The 27540-nt window shown below is 38.1% G+C and overlaps 1 protein-coding gene across 1 annotated transcript; it reads left to right on the forward strand.

Annotated features, from left to right (window-relative positions):
* On the forward strand, positions 1–26899 carry FRMD7 (FERM domain containing 7). Its single transcript, XM_036443210.2, has 11 exons — positions 1–141; positions 877–919; positions 2861–2939; positions 6374–6471; positions 13927–14041; positions 14231–14378; positions 16226–16321; positions 17711–17874; positions 24466–24534; positions 24650–24725; positions 25717–26899. Exons 1-11 carry the CDS (start codon positions 1–3, stop codon positions 26803–26805), a joined length of 2118 nt encoding a protein of 705 aa, XP_036299103.2. The 3' UTR covers positions 26806–26899.
* The last annotated feature ends 641 nt before the right edge of the window (positions 26900–27540 follow it).

The raw sequence follows: 27540 nt of genomic DNA on the forward strand, positions 1-27540 counted from the left end.
ATGCAAATTGTGTTATGGTCTCTTTGTTTTGTTCAGCAAAAGTCATCCGGGAAGGCGCTGTTTAACCTGAGTTGCAGCCATCTAAACCTTGCTGAAAAGGAATATTTTGGATTAGAATTCTGTAGCCATTCTGGAAATAATGTGAGTTGGTTCTTTGTGTCTACAATTGCTTCTAAATGCAGTTTGCAGCCAGGTATATAAGGCTCAAACCCCTGGTTGAAAAATAGAAAAAATAACTTGCAAAATAGCTTCTCTGTTAAGTTACCTCATTTTGCCAAACACAAACTCTTCTGCCCTATGCTCCTTCCTCTTTTGTCACTCAGCGAACAGCTATCTATGCTGTATCTATTTTGACTTTCCAGATGCTGGACCTCAACCTCCAGAATTGACTCCTAAACTCTCTTATGAGTATTCAAAGGATTTTCCTTCCCCTCTCTGAAGTCTTACTATTCCCTATATTCTTCCTGCTGTGTCTGTTATCTGGCACCTTCCCAGAAAGGCTTATTATATCTGTTAAGCTGGCATTTGGGGGCTGTAGGATTCAAACGTGGAGCCAAATGCCTTCATTAGTTTTTATAGCAACTAATGAGCCTTGTATATGACACCTCTGTCATTCTACAGACAGGGGAGTAGTGATTCAATTGTCAGCAACAAAAAGGTTATAGATCCACAATGTTCACTGTCATTGAGAAAATACACAGGGGCAGATTGAGTGATGTGGAGGTACGTCAGCTCAGACATTGCTGTTTCTAACTATTTTCAGAAGTCTAACTAGTCTTGGTATTTGTTTATTTCATGTTTATTTTTATCTGGTACCAAAAAGAAAGACACATTCAATTCCATGTCCTACCAATTTTTTCATTAATGTTATTGCAGGTCTGGTTGGAACTTCTGAAGCCTATTACAAAACAAATAAAAAGTAAGTATGGAAAATCATTTAAGGAATATAATTCCCAGTTAAAACTTAAAAATATTTCAGTAATGCCATACTATTCCTCACATTAATATAAGGGAAGAAATGGATTTTGATGTATTATTTTAATCCTTCATAAATCTAGTAAATTCAGCAATTTAAAAAATCATTTTAACTTTCCTTGAGATAAAGAAAATCATGCTGCTGGATCTTTGATTGAACTTGAAGAAGCCTGGTAATTATAGCACTCTGTGGATTGGCTCTGGAAATATATTTCAGGTTCTAGCATTACAAATGTTCGAGCATCCTTGATGTTAATCTGCAATGCCACTCACCTTTTGCCTGAAGATGTTTTTGTGTTATCCTATCATAGATATTATTCATTCATTTCAGTTCATATTTGAGTGCCTACAATTATGAAATACACCTCCCCTGTATATCACAATCTATCATGGTGGTTCTCAATTTTTAGTGTGTATTATAATTATTTGGGGTTCTTGTTGAATTACAGATTATTGGGCCTCATTCCTGCATTTTCAACAAATTCCACTGGTGTTTCTGATGCTGGTGGATTTCAGTCAACACTTCGTGAAACATTTTCTTGTAGTGTCTCTTCTCTCACCTGCTCTTTACATGTTGGTGCTTTCCACAGCTCAATCTCTTTCCCACCGCAAAATGATAATGTCACATTATTCCAACAGCTTCTTAACTAATTCCCCCTACCTCATCATGCACACCACTCCCAAAGGGAACTATTGAAAATACCAGTCTCACCACATCACTGTTTTGCTTACAAAGCTTCCATGGCTCCATATTGCTCTTAGAATAAAGTGCAAACTCATTAGCATGATCCACCAAACACTGGACTCTGCCTGCATTTCTAGCTTTACCTCTGCATCTGATCACTTTTTTTTTAAAAAAAAAAATCATATTCCTATCCCTCCTGATTTTGACTAAATTAACTTCAGCTGTAGGCTTCTCAGATAAAATAAAGGATGCCAAACTAAGTTGGAATTTCCAATAAACAAAGGATAATTTCCTTCTATATGTATGTCCCATGCAATCATTTATTTGAAATTCAAAATTAACTGGGACTTCTATATTTTATTTGATAAATCTAGCAACCGTACTCAGATTTCAACTCTTATAAGAATCTTTCCTTGACTTTCTGCAAACATTTTTGTTCCCCTCTTGTGCTTCCCCGGTACTCAGTGCTTACAATACTTTGTGGCACTGTAATTGTCTGTCTAAATGTCTATCTCTTATACCAGAATATGAGTGCTTTATTGTCATTTTATTTCCAATACTTGCCTAGTACAATGCATGGCTTAAAATAAGTGCTCACAAATATTTGCTGAATGATGCTAAATCTGCAAGCTGTAGAGTTTCTGATTTTCAAATGCAAATAGGAATTAAGGCAATTAGATATGTTTTAATGTAGATTTTTAAGATACATAGAGGCATCAGACCATACTTTTTCTGGTTCCCCTTATAAGATAATTCAGCCAGGTGATACTCATCTGCTTTTAAACCAGGGCACTTCTCTCAACCAGGAATGCAGAATTCAAAGCAGCAAGTGGGACATTTTTCAAAATGAGACACTTCTTACTTAAGAGAGGACACAGTAGGTCCCTAAGAGGCACATCTTTAGGGAAAGAAACTCAAAGGAAAGGGTAGGAAGAGGGTCAGGAGAACATTTGAAAATGCTATCCACATAGAGACACAATATAGAAATAGCAGCACCTTACAAATGTGAAAAATTAAAAAAAAAAAAAGTCTGGTAGGGAGTGGTGGAGAGAGGAGGGAATAGTAAAGAGGAGTACTAATGTGTGTGTGTGTGTGTGTGTGTGTGTGTGTGTGTGTGTGTGTGTGTGTGTAAACACCTATACACCTATAACTGTTGTGATGGACATGTAAATAAAACTTACGGAGATATTGTGTTTTAAGACCCTAAGGAGGTTGTTTTCAAATTTCTGGTGAAATTTTTCCCAGTGGACCCTGGACATCTACAAGAAGAGCTTACAAGGTTAGTACTCACTTGTGTGTCTGCTATATGATGTTACTTAAGAATTATTATTCTCCATTTACCAGGGAATGGGCTTATAATCTTTGGATGGCTTGGCTCTCAATGTCACTCTCTGGAAGATGGTGAGGAGCTGGAGAGAAGAAGGGCTTGGCTGGTACCCAAAATGTTATTCTACCAAAGGGTGGGGACTTCACAGAGAAGGGGGGTGTTCTAGAAGTGGTAGTTAGTGTGGGTGTGCACTTGAGGGTTATGCCATTAACTATTGCAACATAGTGCTTGCCTTCATTGCATCTGTGCTCAAATCAGAGGGCAGCTTGACAGCACAAGTGTAATGCCAGCTAATTTCATGGATATTAAAAAGTGTGTGTGTGTGTATGTGTATCCCAATAGGTAGAAAATGATGATGATATATACTTATAAAAAATTTAAAAAGTAAACATTTTTATAAATTATTTATAATGTTCAATATATATTATTGGCAATTTTATTATAATTGTTTAATAATTACATATTATTAAAACTTAATATGTCACTTATAATTTATAATAATAAATTTTTTAACTTTATAAAAGTAAAATATTTTTACTTATAAAAACTAAAATGTTCAAAAGTATAAGACATTTTATTTATTTATTTATTTATTTCCTTACCCAAGAATATTATCATTGAATTTTAGAGCAAGAAGAAGGGAAAGAGAGAAAGGGAAGGAAAAATATCAATATGAGAGAGAAACATTGATTAGTTGGCTCCTGAAAGCTCCCAACTGGGGCGAAGGATTGAACCTGCAACTTAGGCATGTGTCCTGACTGGAAATGAACCCAACTCAGTCCTACTGACTGAGCCACCCAGCCCAGGGCCAAAACATTTTAAGAAGTGTTTTAGTACTTATTTAAAACCAGAAGCCCAGCACTCGAAATTGCGCAGCCCCACCCACCTGCGTTGGTCTTTGGTCATTATGGCATTAGAGCCACTGGGATTTTAAATAGAGATTATGTCCTTTACAATATTAATGTAAACCTACTTCTTCAAAGATACATTTTCAGCATAACACTTCCCAAAACCTTACTCTGATTTCCAGACTTTAGATTTTACATGTAGAAGTGATGTAACAGATATATGAGATAATCTAGTTCAGCCCTCTTTGTTTACAGATGAGGACAGGTCCTGGGAGCTAGAGTGACTTAGTTGGCAATTATTGTCCCTGAAGTCTCTTTTTTACCCCTTTTCTGCAGGGATGCTTGTTTTATGAAGGGTCTTTGGAGAAGTCACCTTTCACATATCACTCTCTCTCTCTCTCTCTCTCTCTCTCTCTCTCTCTCTCTCTCTCTCTCTCTCTCTCTCTCTCTTTCTCCTTCCCTCCCTCCTTCCCCTAATTCTCTCCACATTTGTGAGTTGTAGACCACTTTCCTAGATAACTTGATATCTTGGTAACCATATCAATTTGTATTTGCCAGCCCATAACTTATTTCAGTTGATTCTCAAAGTGTGACCAGTTTTGATGGAGATAAACTTTCTCCCTCCACCAGAGAGAGAGAGAGAGAGAGAGAGAGAGAGAGAGAGAGAGAGAGAGAGAGAGAGAGAGAGAGAGAGGGAGAGAAGAGAGGAGAGAGAGAGAGAGAGAGAGAGAGAGAGAGAAAATCAATGTGATGATAAATGATTCATCAGCTGTTCAGAGCAAGGATTTGGTATTTCTATCAGACAGCTGCCTTCTTAACAGCAATGAACGTGTCAAATGACGAGAAGTTTCATTTTTTTCTTGCTAGGAGCAAAATGAAATTCACTTTCCCTTTAGCAATTGAAATTGATGATTGTATTTGCATCTATATTTGAAATCAGTCAATGGCAGAAGTTAGAATTCCTTTATTTTATCCTCATTGGTCCATCTAAGAATATTTAACTATAATTGAATTGATAACTATGATTTGTTTAGTCAAATACATAAGTTTCTGAAACTTGTGTACAAATAATAATTTCTAATGGAACTCATTTGGGGAGCACACAGTAGAACAGTGTTTCCCAACCTTCTCTCATGATGAGAATCACCTGGTGGAGTTGTTAAAACACAGATTCCTGAATCCCAACTAAGAAGTGCTAAACTAGAATTTTTGAGAACATATAGGTAAAATTGCATACCTAACTTAGTGCTCTGTATATAAAATCTGTCTTAGAGCACTAGTTAAGTATACAATTTTACCTATATGTTCCCAAAAATTCTAGTTTAGCACTTCTTAGTTGGGATTCAGGAATCTGTGTTTTAACAACTCCACCAGGTGATTCTCATCATGAGAGAAGGTTGGGAAACACTGCAGTAGAAAGTATTATAATGACAAATGCTTTTGTAAATTGAATAATTACCTGCTAATTTACTTGTATGTTTTCTAACCTGAATTTTCATCTATCACCTGAAATTAATTTCGATTCTCCACATTGACTTAAAGGATTAATTGGTTTTAAATAAAAGTCCAGGTACAGCTTTATATAAATAAAGGGAAATGCCAACAGCAGATACAATAAATGTTTTAATGAATAAAATAAAATATCAGAACCAATTTTGGACTATGAGATAAAGCCATCAGTGGTAGAAGCTTAATTATATACATCTCTTCAAAAGTTGATTCTCCTTTGATAATGGCTTAAAAGTGTGAGACAAATGCTATCTGTTTGGCAAAGCTGTAGATACCAACTGGCACTTTATGGGTCCCTGATGAGCTGTTCATGGAAAAGGGGCAGTTTGACTTCCTTCCATTCTGGTATAAAGTAATTCTATACCTGTTCTGTGCAGAGTGCTACCTTGGCTGTAGTAACACAGATAAAGGGATCTAGCCCAGCACTCTGCACAGAGCAAAAGAGTCATCTCAAGTCTTTGATTTCTGAAACACAATCTTTAGAATACGAGAACGCCTAAATTCAGTGGCAGCCCTGAATTTTGGCCACAGCTTCACTTTCTTTGGGTGATATAACCTTGCCCAAATCATCTAGTATCTGTCTTCCCATAATTGTGAAATGAGGTGATTGTTCCTGCCCTGCCAACCTCCTAAATAGTTTTGATAGTGAGTGCTTGATTGTATTTTGTAAACAGAGCACTACTGGCCTCCTGAGCAGGCTGATTCTTGCTGAATTTCCCTTTCTCTCGGACTAGGTATGTGGCTTTGCTACGTGGCAGAAACCACCGGAGGATGATTGGCCAACTCCTTCAAGTTGGCTGGGATGATTTCTAATGGTTGTTAGTCCTGCCAAAGTGCTGGATCAACTAAGTTGTGGTCGAGTACTGGTTTGGGGTTGAAGCAAAGCCTGTGCATTACTCACCACCCCCAAAAACATCCTACTGGCTGGGGGTGCCATTTCATTCTCGAAACATTTTGGATCTGGGAGAAGGGATATTCTTTTTTGTTTCTGTTTCTTTCTCAAGAGATTTCCCCCCAACTTCCTTGCAGGTATCTTTTTACTCTTCAAATAAAGAAGGATTTGGCTCTGGGAAGGCTTCCATGCAGTGACAACTGTACAGCGTTGATGGTATCTCACATCTTACAATGTAAGTAACAAATGTTGTCTTTGGGGCATATCAACCAGGCAGAGAACCAAGCAAAGGAGCTGAAAACCCTCAGCATGCCCACCATTATGTTAGAAGAGAAAGCCTAGATAAAATATATAAAAATAGAAAGAGGTTGTCATTGTAGTTATGGAAATTTAGATTCAAATACTGTCTCTACTACAGTGTAACTGTTGTATCCTAGGGTAAGTCCTGTCACTTGACTGTGCCTGAGATTCTAAGACTTTAAAATGGTGACAAAACTATTTTTGTCACAGAATGGTTGTGTTTATGTAGAATAAAAGTAAAGGCTGATTTTCTTCTGTCTGGGCTAACTTTTCCACTCCCACTGCCTGGGGCATACTGTCCAGGAACTGGTTTGGACTAATGCAGGCATGGACTTTGCCAGGCAGGCCCCACTCTCTCTGCTTGCCCCAGGATACATTTCTGGCATGTGCTTTTTGTGGCACATTGTCACGTTTGATGTGATTTTGCGTTGCTCTGTATCATGATTACAGAGAACAAAGCACAGAGTATATCAGGTAGAGAGAGACTAAAAAGGAAAAAGTCTCCAGGCATCTGTTAGAGTTATCCATCTACTAGCAGCTAATTGGACTAGGCTGAATAATGGCAGCAGGGAGAAAGAGCCTGGGAAATACTGGGGGGCATATCTGGGAGTGGGTGAATCTAGGCAGACCAGGCTGCTCCTGTTCCCTGAAGGGCAGTGTTGAGGCAACTAGAGATAAGCATATCTTCTTCTAGGGCTGGCTGTGCTTTCTCTTTGAGAGAGGGCTTCCAAGAATAATTTGTTCCTTACCATTCTGCAGGATCATACATTCATTTTTGTTTGTTTCACAAGTTCATCTGTTTGCCTCTATCCCTTACAAAATTTTAGTGTTTCCCAAACTTTTGACATATGTGTACCCCTTCTATAATTTTTGTAATGTTGAGTACCCCTCATACTCATGAGAACGTAGAATTAAGCGCAGCTAAGCATGGTGCAGTGCATATCCCCATCAAACTCTGGTGCAATGCGTACCCCCACCAAACTCTTCCCGTACCCCTGGGGGTACACGTACCACACTTTGGGAAACACTGCCTTACATCATGACAGTCCATAATTGGTAAATTTCTGTTTTTACTGGGAACTTCAGAAGTGCTTGAAGAGGGACAGTTTCTGAATCAGTATGTATCAGTCAGTACTCCTGACTGGGACAGGTAATGACAGCCCCAGGATCTCAGGAAGGCAGTGAGCAGGGAAGGCTTATGGAGGACGTGGCTTTTGTGCTGGTTCTTAAAGTGACATATAGGTATTGGATATGTATTGGGTCGGCAACTAAGTACTTGCGGATTTTTAAAAGAAAATCAAAGACAATTTTTTCATGGAACTAAATAACTTTATTCTGTAATGTATTGCCCATTTTGATCAATGACCTTTTACCATCTTTCAGGCAGCATCATAATCCCACGTTCAAAAAACTTCTGGTTTTTATTAGCAAAAAACTGAATCAGGTACGATTTGACATCATCATCATTATTGAAATTTTTACCATTCAAGGAGTTTTGTAAAGATCAAAACAAAAAGTAATCAGATGGTGCAAGGTCAGGACTATATGGTGGATGTGGCAAAACATCCCAACCAAGCTCCATTAATTTTTGCCGAGTGACCAAAGATGTGTGTGGCCTTGCATTGTCATGATGGAATACAACACCTTTTCGATTTGTCAATTCGGGCCGCTTTTCTTCAACTGCATTGTTTAATTTTGTTAGTTGTTCAATGTAGACATCAGAATTGATCGTTTGGTTGGGTGGTAAGAGTTCAAAGTAGACAATTCCTTTGTAATCCCACCAAACTGATAACAAAACCTTCTTTTGATGAATATCAGCTTTTGATGTTGTTTGAGTTGGTTCAGCAGGCCTGCTCCACGATCTTTTCCGCTTGATATTGTTGTAAACAACCCATTTTTCATCGCCAGTTATCAGTCGTTTTAAAAATGGATCATTTTTATTATGTTTCTTTAGCAAATCGCAGCTGCTAATGCGTTGCGTTAACTGTGATTCTTTCAGTTCGTGAGGAACCCATGTATCGAGTTTTTGAACATAGCCAAGTTGTTTTAAGTGATTTTCAATGCATGTATGTGATACATGAAGCTTCTCTGCAATCTCACGTGTTGTACTGTGACAGTCCAAATTGATTATTGCTTTGATTAGGGCATCATCAACTTCAACTGGACGACCAGAGCATTTTTCATCTTTGAGTGAAAAATCACCAGAACGAAATTTGGCAAACCAATTTTGACACTGCCGTTATTTTAAGGCTTCGTCACCATAAACAGCACATAACTTTTTATGAGCTTGCAATGCGTTTTTCCCTTGTGGAAATAAAAAAGCAAAATATGACGAAAATGTTCCTTTTGATTTTCCATTTTTCAACGAACGCCAAACAAAAACTACAAAACAGATCAAAAAACTTTTTTCACTGATTAACAGCTGAATAGCCAACTACCAAATAACAAAATGTGTTTTACATTTGTACTACGTCTGCAAACCTAAAAATTCAACTGAAGCCATTTGTGTGTGAAACCCGCAATTACTTAGCTGCCGACCCAATAGTAATAGGAAGAGAAAAGAGCATGGAAAAATGGTAGTAGGACAAGAAGTCATGTATAGAGAGGATGCAACTCAGGTAAAGCTCAAGCATAGGGTCTGTTTAGGAGAGGTGGCAGAAAGGGCCTTGAATGTCAAGGACACTAACAACATGTTCACTATTGTGTTTTGCTTGGCAAGGGTCACAGGGTAAGGCAAATAGGGAAAACAATGTTGAGAGACATCCTTCTCTATTAACTATTAAAGTAGCAATCAGGGGACTGAAGCTTGGTGACAACCTCTAATGGGGGAGCCCAATATCATTCCTAATGGTGCAGCATTATAGATTTGGGCATTCCCTAGTGGCCATTTCAGGCACAGCATGGAACACTTCAGCTTTTGTCAATAGATGTTCATTCCATAGGAAAAGGCTAAAGTTTCAAGGAGTCAGCTCTTTACAATCCATCCCTGTCAGACAATTTCATTGGCTATGTAGGCAGTAAACAGAACACAACCAGATTTCTCATTCATTTGCTAATTTATTCATTCATCCAATATTTATGTTTTACACATTTAAGAACCTCCACGTTCTGACCTCTTCACTTAAGTTTCTTTTACACAACTTTCTAATTCTAGCCAGGCACTTCCTCCCAAACACAATCTGTACATTTCAAATGAAGACTCATTTTTATGAATGCCTTTAGTTACTCTTCTTTGTCATTTATTCAACAAAAATTTCTTGAGTGCCTACTACATGCCAGGTACTATTTTAGGCACTGGAAACATAGCAGTAAACTAAGCAGACAAAAATTCTTGCCTTCGTGGGACTCACATTTTGGCAGCAGTAGAGGATCAGACAATAATCAAAATAAGGAAATATTTTATGCATGTTAAAAGGTGATAAAAGTGCTGGAGAAAATAAAGTATAAAAAGGAGATGGGGAATTCTGGGGGTGGATGCTGATATTTTCAATAAAGTGCTAAGAATAGGATTCACTATGAAGGTGACAGCTGAACAAAGAATTGAAGAAGGTGAGAGAAGAAGCCATGTAGAAACCAGTGGAAGGAAGTTCCAGGCAGAGAAAACATCTAGCATAATGAGCCTGAGGTGGGAACATGCTGGAATGTTCAAGAAATATTAAGCACTTTGTGGCTGCCTGGAACTGAGGGAGGAAGATAATAATCATGGGGTACCTTAAAAGCATGTTAAGACCAAGAACATTACTCTGAGATGGGAAGCCATCAAAGCATTTAAAGCAGAGGAGTGAAATAATCTGAACTAGTTTTTAACAAGATCATCTTGACTGTTATGGTGAAAATAGAAACTTGTAATGAGTAGTAAATAAGCCATAGAATTCTAACACACAGTATAATTAATAGAGAGCATAAAATGTACTATAATTATGTAATCATATGTCATAAAAGCCTAATATGCAAATTGACTGAATGGTGGAATGACTGGTTGCTATGACAAATACTGACCACCAGGGATGGCCTGGGCACAAGCCCGTAGCCACTTCTCAGTCATGGGCATGCTGGTATTGCCCTAGGATGGGTGTGTGGAGACTGTAGTAGAGTGGCAGTGAGCCTACTGAGTGGCAGCGGTGGGCACAGTGGGGCGGGGATAAGCAGGAGCAGGCTGGTGCCTGGCCCGGGCTTAGGCTCTTGCATTGTTGGTTTGGTGGTAATAAACTACCTTAGTCCTTTTTTGTCTGTGAAGCTCCTGATTTCACCTTCAATTTTTTTTAAAATATATATTTTATTGAATTTTTACAGAGAGGAAGAGAGAGGGACAGAGAGTTAGAAACATCAATGAGAGAGAATCATCTATCAGCTGCCTCTAGCACACCCCCACTGGGGATGTGCCCGCAACCAAGGTACGTGCCCTTGACCAGAATCGAACCTGGGACCTTTCAGTCAGCAGGCTGACGCTCTATCCACTGAGCCAAACCAGTTTTGGCTTTTATACTCTTATTTATTGTAGCTTTGTATTAAGCTTTGAAATAGGGATGTGTACATCCTCCAGCTTTTTTCTTCTCTCACAAAATTGTTTTGTTATTTTGCATCCTGTGCATTTCCATGTAAATTTTAAGATCATTCACTAATTTCTACAAAATACTCGTGGGGATTACATTGAATTTGTGCATCAATTTTGGCAGAATTAAAATTTTTACAATGCTGAGTCTTCTAATCCATGAACCAGAAATGTCTTTCAATTTATACAGCTCTCTTAGAAACTTTTCTTGGCAATGTTTTGTACTTTTCAGTATATAAGGCTTATATATATTTTGCTAAATTTATTCCCAAGTATTTTATTCTTTATATGTGCTATTGTAAATGACATTGTTTTCCTAGTTTCACTTTTTAAAAATTTTTTTAGTTGCTAGTATATGCAAATACAATGATGTTTTGTATACTGATTTTCTATCTTGCTACCTTGCTGAACTCATACATTAGTTCTAGTAGAGTATTTTTGTGTGGATTTTTTAGGATTTTGTACACACAGGACCATGTTGACTATAAGTAAAGATAGTTTTACTTCTTTATTTTCAGTACAAATATTTTCTATTTCTTCTTGTTGCCTGATTGCACTGACTAGAACCCCAGTACAATGTTTGGTAAAAGTCTCAAGAGTAGACATCTTTGTCTTGTTCTTGGTCTTAAAGGAGTACATTCATTTTAACACCATTTAGCGTAATTATAATTTTAGCTGTAGATTTTTAATAGTTAACCTTTTTCAGGTTTAAGAAGTTCCTTTCTATTCCTTGTTAGTTGAACATTTATTTATTTATTTGTTTGTTTATTTATTTATTTATTTTATCATGAATTGGTGTTGGGTTTTGCCCAATGCTTTTTCTGCATCTATTAAAATGATAATATATTTTTGTCCTTTATCCTTTTAACATAGTATGTTACATTAATTAATCTTCACATATTCAACTGATTTTGCAATCTTGGGTTAAATTCCACTTGGTCATGTCTAATCTTTTTATGATATTTTTATATATTGCTGGATTCATTTTACTAATGTGTTATTGAGGATTCTTGCATCTGTATCTATGAAGGTTATTGAACTGTGTGTAGTTTTTTGTTCTTCTTCTGATGCGTTTGTCTGGTTTTGGTATCAGAGTAATACTGGCCTCATAGGATGAGTTGATAAGTATTAATTCCTTTATTTTCTGGAAGAGTTTGTGAAGAATTTATATTTATATATATTTTTGAATATTTGATATAATTACTCAGTGAGACAACATGTGCCTGATTGATTTTTAAAGAGATTTGTACATTTATCAGTTTTGGTAATAAAGAAAGAAAGAAAGAAAGAAAGAAAGAAAGAAAGAAAGAAAGAAAGAAAGAAAGAAAGAAAGAAAGAAAGAAAGAAAGAAAAAAAGAAAGAAAGAAAGTCATTGATTTGGTCTTTTGAAAAACTTGTTAGAGATTTTCATTATAATGTGATCTTGAAATATACATACACATAGACCTCACTTGTCTAAAAATGAATGTGCCTTCTGTCTAAAACAATAGAAAACCAAGACAAAAAAGAAAATAATAACTTTCTAGCACCCAATATGGGTGCCCCCATGTCCATGTATTTTATCCCAAAAGAGAGCACCACAAGGTTCCATGGAAAGTCTATTTATTCTTACAATTCATAAACTGCTAACAAATTTGGATATCTGTATTCCATTTTTTAAATGTTACAATGTGAATTTTAATTGGAATATTTGTTTTGGGTTCCCACTTTATGGTAGATTAGAAGTTACAATTTAGAACCAAGTGGAGACCTAACTCTTTAGGGGAAGTCAATGACCAGGAAGTGATTCGTATCAATCTGACAGAGAGAGAGAAGGCATAAAATTATAAAGAAGACACAAGAATTCAAAAGCAAAATAGTTTGAGGCCATTTACTGTGAGGGCAGATAGTCCTATATAGTTCAATTGCCTTTGTAGACATAGTGCTAAAATATAGGTTTCTAACAATAAACTGGAGACATCTAGAAAAGAGATAAACTGCAAGTGAGTTGAAAAAGCTAGAATGATTTCCATTATGATTTATCTACTGGGGAATACAAATAGCTCAGGTTTTACTAGGATCCCAGAGTAATAGATTGCTGTGACTGGCCTACATCATAGTTAGGAGGCTGAATTGACTTGCTTGGGCTGCCATAACAAAATGCCAACGACTAGTTTGTTTAAATGACAGAAATTTAGTTTCTCACAGCTTGGAGCCTGGAATTCCAAGACTGAAATTTTGGGTTCTTCTGAAGGCTTGCAGATTGTTACCCTCGTGATGCATCTTTACATGGTCTTTCCTCTGTGCACCTGCATTCCTGGTGTCTCTCTATGTGATGAAATTTCCTCTTTTTATGAGGACACTGGTCATATTGGGTTAATGGACACACATCTGCCTCATTTAACTTAGATCACTCCTTTATAGAGTCTATCTCCAAACACAGTTGCATTCTGAGGTGCTGGGGAATGGTATTATCAACATATGAATTTGAGAGGGGTTGGCATACAATTCAACTCATAACAGGAATTGATCAAATGTAAAAGAAACCATGAACTGAATGTAGGAGAAGGAAATAACAAAATACTCATCTGTGTTCCTGTAGCCTTTAAGACTTACCTTGTGTCTATGAGATACTATACAGGGACTTAATAACAGCTCACTGCTTTTGATTTGAAAAAGAACCAGTTAGACCTCTTCCTTGCCCTCCCTAACTAGACACAAAGCATGGGATGGGAGGCCTCATCCTGCATTGGCTGCAAAGAAAGGATTGTTTTGGGGAGATCAGAGAGTCTTCTGGGTGCTCCATTGCTTAACTCCTCAATGGTAATGTGAAAAAAATGTCACTCTTCTATTATGCAGCAGAACTGGGAGACTTTCATGAAGAAATAGATAGGAAACATCTGTCACAAACCCGTTACTTACCGAACCAAGACTGTTTAGAGAGCAAGATCATGCACTTTCATCAGAAGCACATGTAAGTACTTCTAACTGGCACCTGTTTTCACCAGCAGGGAACACTGCAGCTGAGGACAGATTTAAAAGCAAACCCTTCAGTCAGAGAAGCTTGAGGCTCAAGAAAACACTGAACTCATCATGGAGCTCTCAGGGTGAAGTTGTCATCCTTGTCACACTTATTAGGCTCATAAATTCTTTCCCCTTACAGTGGCAAGAACCCAGCTGAATCTGACATTCTGCTACTGGACATAGCAAGGAAGTTGGATATGTATGGCATCAGGCCTCAACCCGCCAGTGACGGTGAAGGGATGCAAATCCACCTAGCTGTTGCTCACATGGGAGTACTGGTGTTACGGGTAACAACTATTTCATTTGAAGTCCTTTAGCTTTGGGAGTTATCTTGGGTCAAATTTTAGTGTCTTTTCCCAAGGTGATCCAGCCCCTTAGTCTTACTACCAGTCAGAGAGATAATGCTTAGAAGTGTTTTGGGTCAGTCTTTTCTCTTCAACGTGGTTTGCTTCCATTTGCAGTCTATACCTGATTATTCTAAAAAACTCACATATTAGATCAGGCCAGCATGGTTGAGAGAGGAAGTCAAGAGCATCTTTGGAACTTTTGGACTCTTAAGTAAAGAATATGAATTTTGGCATCCAAAAACCTTAGGCTGTGACAAATTAACCAAAAACAACTCAAAGGTTCCAAAGTGTGGTGTTCTCATTCAGTTACTGGTTTTATTGGAGGCACCCAGTGCCAGCCAATAGGGAATTGTTGCTGTCTACTGGCCATCTTTACCCGGAACTTTGTATTTTAGGCTAGAAACAAGCTCATGGCTCTCTTTGCTATTAATCCTCACTCCACAGAACTTGGACAAAAACTATTTCTTCAGCATATTTTATAATCTATTAGGTCTACTCACATCTGTGAATATTCAATGAATTTAAATCTACATTAAGGTTCAAGAACACTTGGCTAAACTTCTAAATGAAAAGCAGATACCTAGGAAGGTTTGGGAACAAATCACATTTGAGAGAGGAAGGGCTAACCACTGACCCTAAGGACCAAATTAGAGCACTGAGTTACATTACAAAGCAGGTCAGGCAGATTCAGCTAAAATAATCTTTGCCTTCTCATTTATTTGGTTGTAAACTTTAGAGCATGAGAGTCACATTGATGGGCAAAAAAGTAATGGATCACAGGCATACCTGTTCACCCAGGAAGGAATTTTACCCATTCCACTCTAACCCATGATCTTTGGTATTTTCTATTGTATGGGAGCAGATTGGGAGGGTAGGTGTGCATGGCTGTAATGTTAGTTTTGATGCCTTTCAGTGTGAATACTTCCGCGGATAGCTGGAAACAATATAGCTGGTCTATTTTGTCTTACTCAAATCCAGTCAAATAATATTTAGTGTTGAGTACCTTCTCTGTGTTCTTCATTGCATTATTATTTCTTAAAAAAACACAAACAGCTGAAGCCGGTTTGGCTCAGTGGTAGAGCGTCGGTCTGCGGACTGAAAGGTCCCTGGTTCGATTCTGGTCAAGGGCATGTATGTTGGTTGCGGGCACATCCCCGGTGGGGGATGTGCAGGAGGCAGCTGGCCCATGTTTCTCTCTCATCGACGTTTCTAGCTCTCTATCCCTCTCCCTTTCTCTCTGTTAAAAATCAATAAAATATATTAAAAAAAAAAACAAAAACAAACACACACACCTTGTCTTTATAAATACATAATTTTCATACAACAAAATTCATGTTTTAACTACACAATTCAATGGATTTGAGTGTATTTACAGAGGTAGGCATCAATCTATTTATTCATCTTTCTATCAATATATTTCTTGTGCATTCACTCTGTCCCAGGGACTAGAACTACAGAGGTAAATAGTAATGATCCTGACCTTGTGGAACTTGCATTCTAATAGAGGGAAGACAGATAATGAAGCAAGTAATTATAAGCAAACATGATGCGCTTTGTGCTACAAGAAGTATGGGATGCTAGGTAACATGTGGAAAGGGATTGTGCCCCACCTATAATGCCTTCATTGGCTATAGCTTCTATCAAGTACAGCAGGATCAGTCTGTGTAAGAAATAGATCAAGGGTAGTCTCATTCATGACATACATTTTCTGTCAGGTTTGCATTGTCTTATAAACCAGCTTGTGCTGATATTCATCTCTCTGAAATCTTCCATGTATTTATTTATAGGGAAATACAAAGATTAATACTTTCAATTGGGCTAAAATTCGCAAGTTGAGTTTTAAGAGAAAGCATTTTCTCATCAAACTTCACGCCAACATCTTGGTAAGTAGCTTTCTAATAAATTCTATCACCTTCTGTTCACCTGGGATTTCTTGGTTGTTTCTGCAAATAGTTTGAATGTGAATGGCGAAAGCTAGCTGGCCCTGAGGGGTCATGTGTTCCCTCTTTTAACTCTACATAAATAAACTAGAGCTTTACTTAGTTATATTTTTACTAAAGGCAAATACAAAGAAATTCTACTGGTGATTTAAAATGAATAAAAGTAATAGGAAAATGTGGTGGTTGCGATGAAAGACAAGTTTCCTTAGAAACCTTTTTTCAGGGATCTGATAAGTTAAATAGATGTCAGCAGATCTTGGACTATGGACATATTTATTCTGTTTTCTGCTCCATTTTACAAAGCATTTTCATCTTTTTTCCGTAAGCAAAAATAATCACCTACTACATGCCAAATATTTGAACACCTACAGTTTATAAAAGCATGATGTTGCAGTTAGGTGTATATTAAGCAAGAGAAACAACTATTGATTAAGGCTGCATTGTACAGGGTAAGACAAAGGTGCTGGGTAGGAAGTTCTTTTATGACTATAAAGCAAATATGCATTATTATTATTATTATTATTTTTACCTACAGAAGATCCAGTAGTTTGGGCTTCTTTCTCTGGATCTTAGCCTTATATAGAATCATAAGGAGACTGTATACAGTTTGAAGCTTATGGAGAATCCCAGGGTTGTAATACATAGGAACATGGGAAGGAATAAGAGATGGGAGGCACCATCAAAGTTGGGGGAGGGGGGGAGAGGCTGCTGAAAATATGGCTACGCACATGTATGAAAAAATGGGGGTATATAGTATATTAAGGGAATGGAAAAAAAAACAACTTGACTTTTATGTCTGCTCCCCCAGAGCAGATTAGAACATGCTAAATGAAAAATACAAACCATAGTAGAACAAGGCATCTTAGAGAGGGAAAAGTGCTTCTGGCTGGTATATTAAAAAGATTCATATACATGTAACCATACTATAAAGCTATCATCTATATGAAAATCTCCTCCCCAATCGTCTTTCCTGTTGGTCATTTATAATTCTTGTTACCTTGAAAGGTTACTCTTTAATGTTCATTTTAACCTAATTTACAACTTCATAAAGGTGTTCCTGGCAGAAAAGAAGAGGTAAAATGTTTGAGGTGAAGGGGGGTGTGCAAGGTAAAATTTGGTTCTTAGAGAAGGGTCTGTTTTTGAGCAGTGGCCCTAGCTGTTCCTCGAAAGGTTGCCAATAATTTGGTTTCAATAGGTGTGAAGCTTATAGGGGGCCAAGTGGAAAATCATGAGCTGCATGGGCACCTGGACCAATAGATTGAAAAGCTTTGGGATTTGAAGGTCTTTATAATCTTGAAGGCTATTTTGCTTGATGGAACTTGGTTTATACAGGTGTTGTGCAAGGATACCTTGGAGTTCACCATGGCCAGCCGAGATGTCTGTAAGGCTTTCTGGAAGACTTGTGTGGAATACCATGCTTTCTTCAGACTCTCTGAAGAGCCCAAATCAAAGCCCAAAACCCTACTCTGCAGCAAGGGTTCCAGTTTCCGCTATAGGTAATTTAATATTACACATAGGCAAACTATACACAGAAATTTTCAATAAAATGGCAGGCAGTAGGAGAAGTTGAATTATAGAAGCAATAAAGAATTCATTTCAATCACTTAAACAATGATACTTTTTACTATTCATTCTCCGTGTGACATATTATGTCAATATTTTCTAAATGGAAGGTGGGAGAGAGAAACATCTTACTTAAGGGGTTAGATCAGAATTCTGCAAGGATGAGGGGACATAGGCAGTTTGAGAAAATATAATCAATGAACCTATTGCTTTGCTTATATACAATTTATGTGCAAGTCATGGAAAAGAAAACTCAATGATATTCTTTTGGCAGTGGTTAGGCAAAAAAACAGTGTAAGTAAGCACGAAAGGGCCAAGAGATTAAAAAGTTTGAGCAATATTGTAGTAGAAGCTCCTTATTACAGGTAACACCTTGGAGAAATTGAAGCAACAACTAAATAAGATCTTGTCTCTAGTTGAAGACACAAAACTAGGAATTCTTTGGGAAGACCTTTTAAAACTCTTTGCTAAGAGAAAAATATTTTAATCAAATGCTTTCCATAAGAGATTTTTCAAATAGTGTAGACCTGCTCCAGTAAGAGCTGAGATTTTTTTATGTTTGATAAATCTTTATTGTTCAGATTATTACAGTTGTTCCTCTTTTTTCCCTTCCATAGCTCCCCTCCACCTGGTTCCCACCCCACCCTCTGCCCTTACCTCATCACTGTCCAAAACAATAGGTGTACAATTTTTGTCCGATCTCTTTCAACACCCCCACACCCCCTTGCCCCCAAGAATTATCAGTCCACTCCCTTTTCTATGCCCCTGTTTCTATTGTATTCACCAGTTTATTCTATTCATCAGATTTTTCATTCATTTGATTTTTAGATTCACTTGTTGATAGATATGTATTTGTTGTTCATAATTTTTATCTTTTTCTTCCTCTTCCTAAAGAATACCCTTCAGCATTTCATATAATACTGGTTTGGTTGTAATGAACTCCTTTAGCTTTTTCTTATCTGTGAAGCTCTTTATCTGACCTTCAATTCTGAATGGTAACTTTGCTGAGTAGAGTAATCTTGGTTGTAGGTTCTTGCTATTCATCACTTTGATTATTTCTTGCCACTTCTTTCTGGCCTGCATAGTTTCTGTTGAGAAATCAGATGCCAATCATATGGTACTCCCTTGTAGGTAACTAGCTTTTTTTTCTTTTCTTTTTTTTCTTGCTGCTTTTAATATTCTCTCTTTGTCTTTTGCCCTTGGCATTTTAATAATGATGTGTCTTGGTGTGGTCCTCTTTGGATTCGTTTTGTTTGGGGTTCTCTGCCCTTCCTGGACTTGTAAGTCTATTTCTTTCACCTCGTAGGGAACATTTTCCGTCATTATTTCTTCAAATAGGTTTTCAATGTCTTGCTCTCTCCCTTCTTCTGGCACCCCCATAATTCTTTTTTTAAAATATATATATATAGATTTGATTTTTTACAGAGAGGAAGGGAGAGGGAGAGAGAGTTAGAAATGTCGATGAGAGAGAAACATCAACCAGCTGCCTCTTGCACACCCCCTACCGGGGATGTGCCCGCAACCAATGTACATGCCCTTGACCGGAATCAAACCTGGGATCTTTCAGTCCGTAGACTGACACTCTACCACTGAGCCAAACCGATTTCGGCAAGCACCCCAATAATTCTGATGTTGGTACACTTGAAGTTGTCTCAGAGGCTCCTTACAGTATCTTCATATTTTTGGATTCCTTTTTCTTTTTTCTTTTCTGGTTGGGTATTTTTTGCTTCTTCGTATTTCAAATCTTTGACTTGATTCTTGGAATCCTCTAGTCTGCTGTTGGATTTCTGTATATTATTCTTTATTTCAGAATGTGTAGGCTTAATTTCTAGTTGGTCTTTTTTTATATCCTTGAGGATCTCACTAAATTTCTCAGAGGTTTCTAGAAAATTCTTGAGTAACCTTATAACCATGGTTTTGAACTCTATATCAAGTAGTTTGCTTTCCTCCAATTCTTTCATTTGTGACTTGTTTCTTTGTCTCTGCATTTTGGCTGCTTCCCTGTGTTGATAGAGTGGCTATGTGTGCTAGGTGTCTTATGAGGCCCAGTGGCTCAGCTTCCCCAATTTCCTGAGGTGGGCACTCTTGGTGCACTCTTTTGTGGGCTGTGTGAACAGTCTTGTTGTAGTTAAGCCATGATTGTTGATGGTATCACTGGGAGAAATTGACCTGCAGGCCAATTGGCTGTAAGGATCAGTTATGTCTATGATGGGAGAGCTTCTATGCTAGAGACACCATTATGGGGAAAGACGTGCTTCAGTGGGGCTTTGGTGCTCCCTGAGTATGTCCCTTATGGATCTGAGGAGCTGTAATCTGGAAGATCTCACTCTGACCACTGGGTACACTGGTTCTTGGATCTCCAAGGAGATGTAAATTTAGCCTCTGCCTAAGCCATCCAGCAGCAGCTATGGAGAGATCTGCAGATTCCTCTTCTTTGTTTGGGGTTTGGTGGTGCCAGATGAGGTCCAGTTGTGAAGCAATGCAAGCTGCTGTGGAGCCTTGGGCCTTCTTTTGGATGTCTGGGGGCTCTATGACCCAGTTTCAGTTTGTTAGGTAATTTTATATTGCAAAGGGTCAGGCCATTCAAATGCAAAAGCCTCTGTGCACAGCTGGGGTGGAGTTGTAAATTGAGTGGGGCGAAGTCTCAGGAAATCCATAGGGCAGTGCAAAAAAAAAAAAAAACAAAAACAAAAAAACACCAAAGAAACCAACCAAACAAAGAAAAAACAATGGCTGACCTTCAGCCCTGCCCTAAGAGGCCCCAGGTCTCAGTGTCCCATGGTAATCAGTGCAAGCACCTCTGTGAGAAAGCTGCCCTTGTGTTCAATGCCTCATAGTCTAGTTTGTCCCCTTATGAGTCTGGGTCCCCAGAATCTCACCCAGAACTGGACTTCAGAGCAGTTGGGAGCTTGTAGCACCCTCCTGATTGAAAAGACAACTGCAATAGAGAAACCAAGATGGTGGAATAGGTAAACACCAAGATGGCTGCCTCTCACAATAATTTCAAAACTACAACTAAAAGACAAAACATCTATCACCCAGAACCACCAGAAAGCTGGCTAAGTGGAATTTCTACAGCTAGAAGGAAAGAGAAAAGAGCACTGAGACATGCACAAGAGCTGAAAAGCCGAGGTATGGAGGCGCGTGAATTGGGCTGTTAGCAGGCGATTGGATGTGCTTTTTTTTCAACCTGAAGGGAGACAAGTTCTTAATTATTCTGAAATCCAGTTTCTGGGGAGATGCTGGGGACCCAAACTCCTTCAGGGAGAAGCTGGACTGTTGGCCATTGGGTCAGAAAGTGAGGGTGACTTTCTTGCAGAGGTGCACCCAGTAATCATTGTTTACTGCGCTGAAGTGTGGGACCCAGGGACTTGGAAATGTGGAAACGCCAAGAAAGCTGACTGGCAGCCATCGCTGTTTGCCATGCCCTAGCCTAGTGATGCCCTGAGACTTCGCCCTGCACAATCTACAAACCTGCCCAAGCTCCAAGCAGCAGTTTTTGGATATAAATGGCCTGCCCTATCACAGCTTAACCAAATAAACTTCAGCTCTGGTCAGACTGCTACAAAACCTCCAAACCCCAAGGAAAGAGGAGAAAACTGTAGTTCTCACTGTAGCTCCTGTTGGGTGGCCTCAGACAGTAGCTGACCTGCACCCCATTGGAGATACAGAAGCTAGTGTATCTAGTAGTCTGCGGGAGATGACACCAGATTTCAACTACTGTCATAAGGGACACATTCAAGAGGCAGACTCAGTGAGCACCAAAGCCTCACTGAAACAAGTCCTGCTTCATTAGCACGTCTCCAGCACAGCAATTCTTCCATTATAGATACAGCGGGTCCTCACAGCCAATTGGCCTAAAGGTCAATTCCTCCCAGTGATACCAACAACAATAAAGACTTAAATACAAAAAGGGTGTACACACAGTCCACAAAGGAGTGCACCAAGAGTGTCCACCTCAGGTAACTGGGAGACTAACCTATTGGTCCAATTAGGACACCTAGCACACAAAGCCACCTTATCAACTCAGGGAAGCAATGAAAATGAGGAGACAAGGAAACACATCACAAACAAAAGAAATGGGGAAAACAAACTACTGGATATAGAGTTCAAAACCATGGTTATAAGGTTTTCAAGAATTTCATAGAAAAGGCCGATAAATTTAATGAGACCCTCGAAGATATGAAAAAGGACCAACTAGAAATTAAGCCTAAACTGTCTGAAATAAAGAATAATATACAGAAACCCAACAGCAGACTAGAGGAATGCAAGAATCAAGTCAAAGATTTGAAATACAAAGAAGCAAAAAACACTCAACTGGAAAAGAAAATAGAAAAATAATCCAAAAAATTGTAGTGTAAGAAGCCTTTAGGACACATGTGTCAAACACAAGGCCCGCGGGCCAAATCCGTCCCGCCAGGCCTTGCAATGTGGCCCGCACCACGCTGTCATCACTGCACTCCGCTGCGTTTCCATCACAATGACAGTTTATGACTGTTCAGTAAACCATTCGGCCCGCGATTTAGGCTGGATTTTAGATTTTGGCCCCTTCTCTGATTGAGTTCGACACCCCTACTTTAGGACAACTTCAAGTGTACCAACATCAGAATAATGGGAGTGCCAGAAGAAGAGAGAGAGCAAGACATTGAAAACCTATTTGAAGAAATAATGACAGAAAACGTCCCCTATCTGGTAAAAGAAATAGACTTACAAGTCCAGGAAGGGCAGAGAATCCCAAACAGAAGGAATCCAAAGAGCACCACACCAAGATACATCATTATTAAAATGCCAAGGGCAAAAGACAAAGAGAGAATATTAAAAGCAGCAAGAAAAAAAAACCTAGTTACCTACAAGGGAGTACCCATATGATTGGTATCTGATTTCTCAACAGAAACTATGCAGGCCAGACGGGAGTGGCAATAAATATTCAAAGTGATAAATAGCAAGAACCTACAACCAAGATTACTCTACTCAGCAAAGTTACCATTCAAATTGAAGGTCAGATAAAGAGCTTCACAGATAAGAAAAAGCTAAAGGAGTTCATTACCACCAAACCAGTATTATATGAAATGCTAAAAGTTATTCTTTAAGGAGAGGAAGAAGAAGAAAAAAGTAAATATAAAAATTATGAACAACAAATACATATCTATTAACAAGTGAATCTAAAAATCAAGTAAATCAAAAATCTGAGGAACAGAATAAACTGGTTATTATAATAGAATCAGGCACATAGAATGGGAGGGGATTGATAATTCTCAGTAGGAAATGGATGTGAGGAGTTTGGGCAGGGATTGGACAAAAATTGTACACCTATGGATGAGGACAGTGGCAGGGGGAGGTAAGGGCAGAGGGTGGAGTGGGAACCAGGAGGAGGGGAGCTATGCGGAGGGAAAAAGGAGAAACAATTGTAATAATCTGAACAATAAAGATTTATTAAATTAAAAGTAAATTTATTAAATTTATTAAAAAAGAAAAAGGAAAGAAAAGAAAAGAAAAAAAGAAAAGGAAAGAAAAGAAAAGAGAAAAAAGAAAAAAGAAAAGAAAAGAAAAAAGAAAAGGAAAGAAAAGAAAAAGACAACCTGTCCTCAGTTGCCAGCCCCTTTGCTCGCTCGTCTCTGAACCTCCCCACTTTACTTCCACACCTCCTCTGAGTCTCAGTGTGCTTTTCTTTTTCTTTCTCTGTTGTAGAATTTCCACTCAGCCAGCCTTCCTGTGGTTCTGGATATTTTGTCTTTTAGTTGTAGTTTTGAAGTGGTTGTGTGAGGCAGCAAGTTCAGGTGTTACCTATGCCACCATCTTTGTCTCTTGTGAGATTTTTTTTAAAAAACATACATAATTTTGATGGAATGTTTCCAAAATATATTCTATAGATCCCCAATTTCTTAAACAGATGACACTGATAATACTTTGCCTTTTTAAGTGGCCTAAGTAATTATAAATATTAATTATCATCTGCAGGCAGCTTTAGTAAGGTGATGGCCTTATGGTGGGGGACACATGCCAGACCCTGTATCTCAGTGATAAATGGCCCAGAATTGTTGGGTTTTATTATTCTTGTGGTTTCTTTTTAGGCTCCTGTGTTTCTTCCAGAAGTCATCTGGGTATTTTGCTAGTGTATGTCTAACTGAAGCAACCTTCTTCTACTGTTTGATTAGCTGTTTTTCTTCTGTCATGGGTTAGAAAACCAGTAAAATAGCGTCATTAGAAATTCTTTGCAAATTTGGAAGTAGAGAAAATGAATATAAACATAAAGCATATTATTTCCAAGGCCAGAATATTTAACTGTTATAGAGCCCTGTTCAGAAGCTTTTTGAAATTTTCTGGGATCTGAGTAATTGAGGTTGCTCTATGTCTGCTGGTGACTAAAGTGGGTATTATCATTAATATGCTGGTCAAAGATTTATGACATATGTTATTCTTCCAGACTTTTAATATTTTAACAATTAATGAGGCTTTTGAGTTTTAGTAGCCTATTCACTATAAACTAGCATTAATAAAATGTTTCTCTTTTTTTCTTATAATAGTGGAAGAACCCAAAGGCAACTTTTGGAATATGGGGGGAAAAGGAGGTTAAAGAGCTTGCCATTTGAAAGGTACATAGTTTTGTTTCTCACTCTCATGTTCAATTTGAATTGAATTTAGAGATTTATATGTATCCTATATTCACACAAACACCATTTGAATACATTATTCATTTGGAAATTTCAGGAAACATTACCCATCTCAGTACCATGAACGACAGTGCAGGTCCTCACCAGACCTCCTCTCTGATGTCTCAAAACAAGTAAGGTTTCTGAAAATGCTATTTTTTTTTAAAGATAAGTGTAATATGTTGTTTCAAAAGCTTCCAAGAATTGATTCTGCCAGAATCTCACAGTTATTGTGTTTTAGTAGGTTAGCCTCCCATGGAGGTCTGTAAGCTCAATCTTTTCTGCCAATAGAAGAGCATTTAGTATATGACCACTGGTGTGTATCTTATAGACCAGAAGGATCTGGCTTAAATTGCAATATGTAGTGCTAACATGTTGAAAAATGTAGAGTCCAATGAATATATATGGCTTTATATTACCTATAAAAACTTAAGGCACAGAGGAAGCTAGGTGTTGGGTTAAAGTTTTAAAGTACTTTTGCTGGATAACTTTGTAACTTCATTTAAGAACAAAGTGCTATTATCCTGAAATGATGGCTTCATGTGAGTGGTATAGTATGAACCATGCTAATTTGTCTTTTGCTCTCACAAAAAATAATTAATTATAGGTCTCATAAACTCTTATGTCTTCATTCAAATCAGAGGCAATTTTTATCTGAAAGGCATGGCAAAGGTATAATGTTGAAAGGTACCATATAATATATGACCCTCTCATGCCAGTCATAGGCTTCCTTAGCATTTTACAGAAAATAGGCAGGAAGCTGGAACAGTGAGTTTAGAAGACTTACCTACACAGCAATGAGCCAGGAGAGAAGTCAGAACTTCTGGCTCATTAATATAGTTACTAAACCATACTGATTGAAGCACAATTCTGGCTGAAGTATATAGAGAACTTGGAGCTCGAGCGTGGGATAGAACTGAGAAAGGATAGTGTCATGTGTGTGTTTTACACATGAATTGGGATATGGTACACGTTATTACCCTTTCTGAATATATTTATCAACTCTGGAATAGAAATAACTTTGTGAACAATCACCTTTTCAAAACTTAAGGCTAATTTAGATTCCTGATCCCACCCAAGCAAATGACTTTTTCCTTCTTTTACCAACATGTCCTTTCTCTGAAGGTGGAAGATTTGAGACTAGCATATGGCAGTGGGTACTACCGAAATGTGAATGGAGTGCACGCATCTGAGCCTGTGCTAGACAGTAGGAGGAGAAACTCTGCATTGGAGGTGACATTTGCAGCAGAGCTGGAGCGTTCCAAACCAGAGGCAGATCCCACATTGTTACATCAATCGCAAAGCAGTTCCTCTTTCTCTTTTTTTAATACTGATCCTGTCTTTACCACTGACCCTGATCCTGACACTGATTCTAGAGACTACTTTGAGGAAAGAAGTCCTTTGAGCTCCTTCCGAACAAGCTGTAAGTTTGCTGACAATCACATGAACACATCTTCTGGCCTTACGAGCGAAGTGAGTCCAGCAAGGAGGCTAACATATACAGATGTCCCATATATTCCTTGTACTGGTCAGCAGGTTGATATTATGCCTCCTCAAATATTTTTTTATATGGACAATCCACCCCAGGTGCCCAGATGGTCTCCAATTATGGTAGAGGAAAGGGAAAAGCTAGACAGTTATATAGAACCCACTTCAATGAAGCCAGCCAAAAGAAGCCCAAGGAATATCAGAATGAAGAGCTTTCAGCAAGACTGTCAAGAACTCCAAGAAGCTATGGATAGGACAAGTGGTAGGAGCAACATAAACGTAGATCTAGAAGATCCAGATTTAGAAGATGCATTTGCATATAATATTCAAGAGCAACCCCCTAAACGCTCCCATAGCCAATCAGACATGAAAACTATCCGTTTTCCTTTTGGGTCAGAATTTAGACCTTTAGGGCCTTGTCCTGCTCTGAGTTGTAAAGCTGACCTGTTTACTGATATGTTTGCAGAGCAGGAGTTTCCAACAGCTCTAATGGATCAGGGAGCAGCAGAAAGGTGTGTAGCTAATGAATCCAGTGATTCTGAATCAGAGTTTCTTAAACCAGACTATTACTCTTTGTATGGTAAAGGAATGAGGTCACCCATGGCCAGAATTCGCTTGTCTTCTGGTAGTCTACAGCTAGATGAAGAAGATGAAAATGTTTCTTCCAATACCACAACTGCTGAAGACAGGACTTTATTAAAACCATGTAATTACTTTTTAGCTTAAAAGTGTAAATTTTGTGACCATATTTGGACCAGTCCTGTTACCAACTTAGGTAACAAGAAGGAACCTTCTGCATAAACCGTTTTCTTAGTTCCTATTCATTGTTATTTAGGGACTCTTCAAAGTTTAGGCATGTGGCTTATGAAAGATTCAAATGCCGCCATGTTTATCAACTTCTACTCTTCTATTCCCTCTAAAAGATCTGTGGAACATGCCCTCTCCTCAGCACTGTAGTGAAGTGGTGGGTATTTGCCATCTCCATGACACATTTCCCCGTAGAGACATTATAAATGAAGATCAGACTCCTTAATACTGAAGAATGGTTACAGCATGGGTTGCAATATAGAATTGGCTTCTTATGTCATTTAGTGATTTATTAAATTGTGTCTGTGTTAGTCATTTTGTTCTTAAATAATACTATGACTAAAGGTTTCAATCCTCACTATCTGTCTTCCTGAAGTTCAGGAACAAGATATGTCATAGAGTCTCTCAACAGCCACAAGTTTATAATTTATCTAGGACTTGGCAGAATTTTTATCCTTAGAAATGAATGAATTAATCCATTTCTAAAGCCAGATATATGCCTGCTGAGGATATAATAATGTTTAACTTATTACTTCTCTATTCTTAACTATTTTATGTAGTGAAAGAGAAAAGCTAACTGTTAGTTTCTTTAATCTCCTGCAAGACTCTTTATTTTTTGCTATATCTTGTTGCATGTATGTAGGTAAGGAAATG

The sequence above is a fragment of the Pipistrellus kuhlii genome, unplaced genomic scaffold (genome assembly GCF_014108245.1).
Source record: "Pipistrellus kuhlii isolate mPipKuh1 unplaced genomic scaffold, mPipKuh1.p scaffold_m20_p_19, whole genome shotgun sequence".
NCBI classification, from domain to species: Eukaryota; Metazoa; Chordata; class Mammalia; order Chiroptera; family Vespertilionidae; genus Pipistrellus; species Pipistrellus kuhlii.

Coding starts and splice junctions, on each gene's coding strand:
- FRMD7 (XM_036443210.2), top strand. CDS start 1: ATGCAAATTGTGTTATGGTCTCTTTGTTTTGTTCAGCAAAAGTCATCC. Junction 14,379..16,225: donor TGGGAGTACTGGTGTTACGG/GTAACAACTATT, acceptor ATTTATTTATAG/GGAAATACAAAGATTAATAC. Junction 16,322..17,710: donor AACTTCACGCCAACATCTTG/GTAAGTAGCTTT, acceptor TGGTTTATACAG/GTGTTGTGCAAGGATACCTT.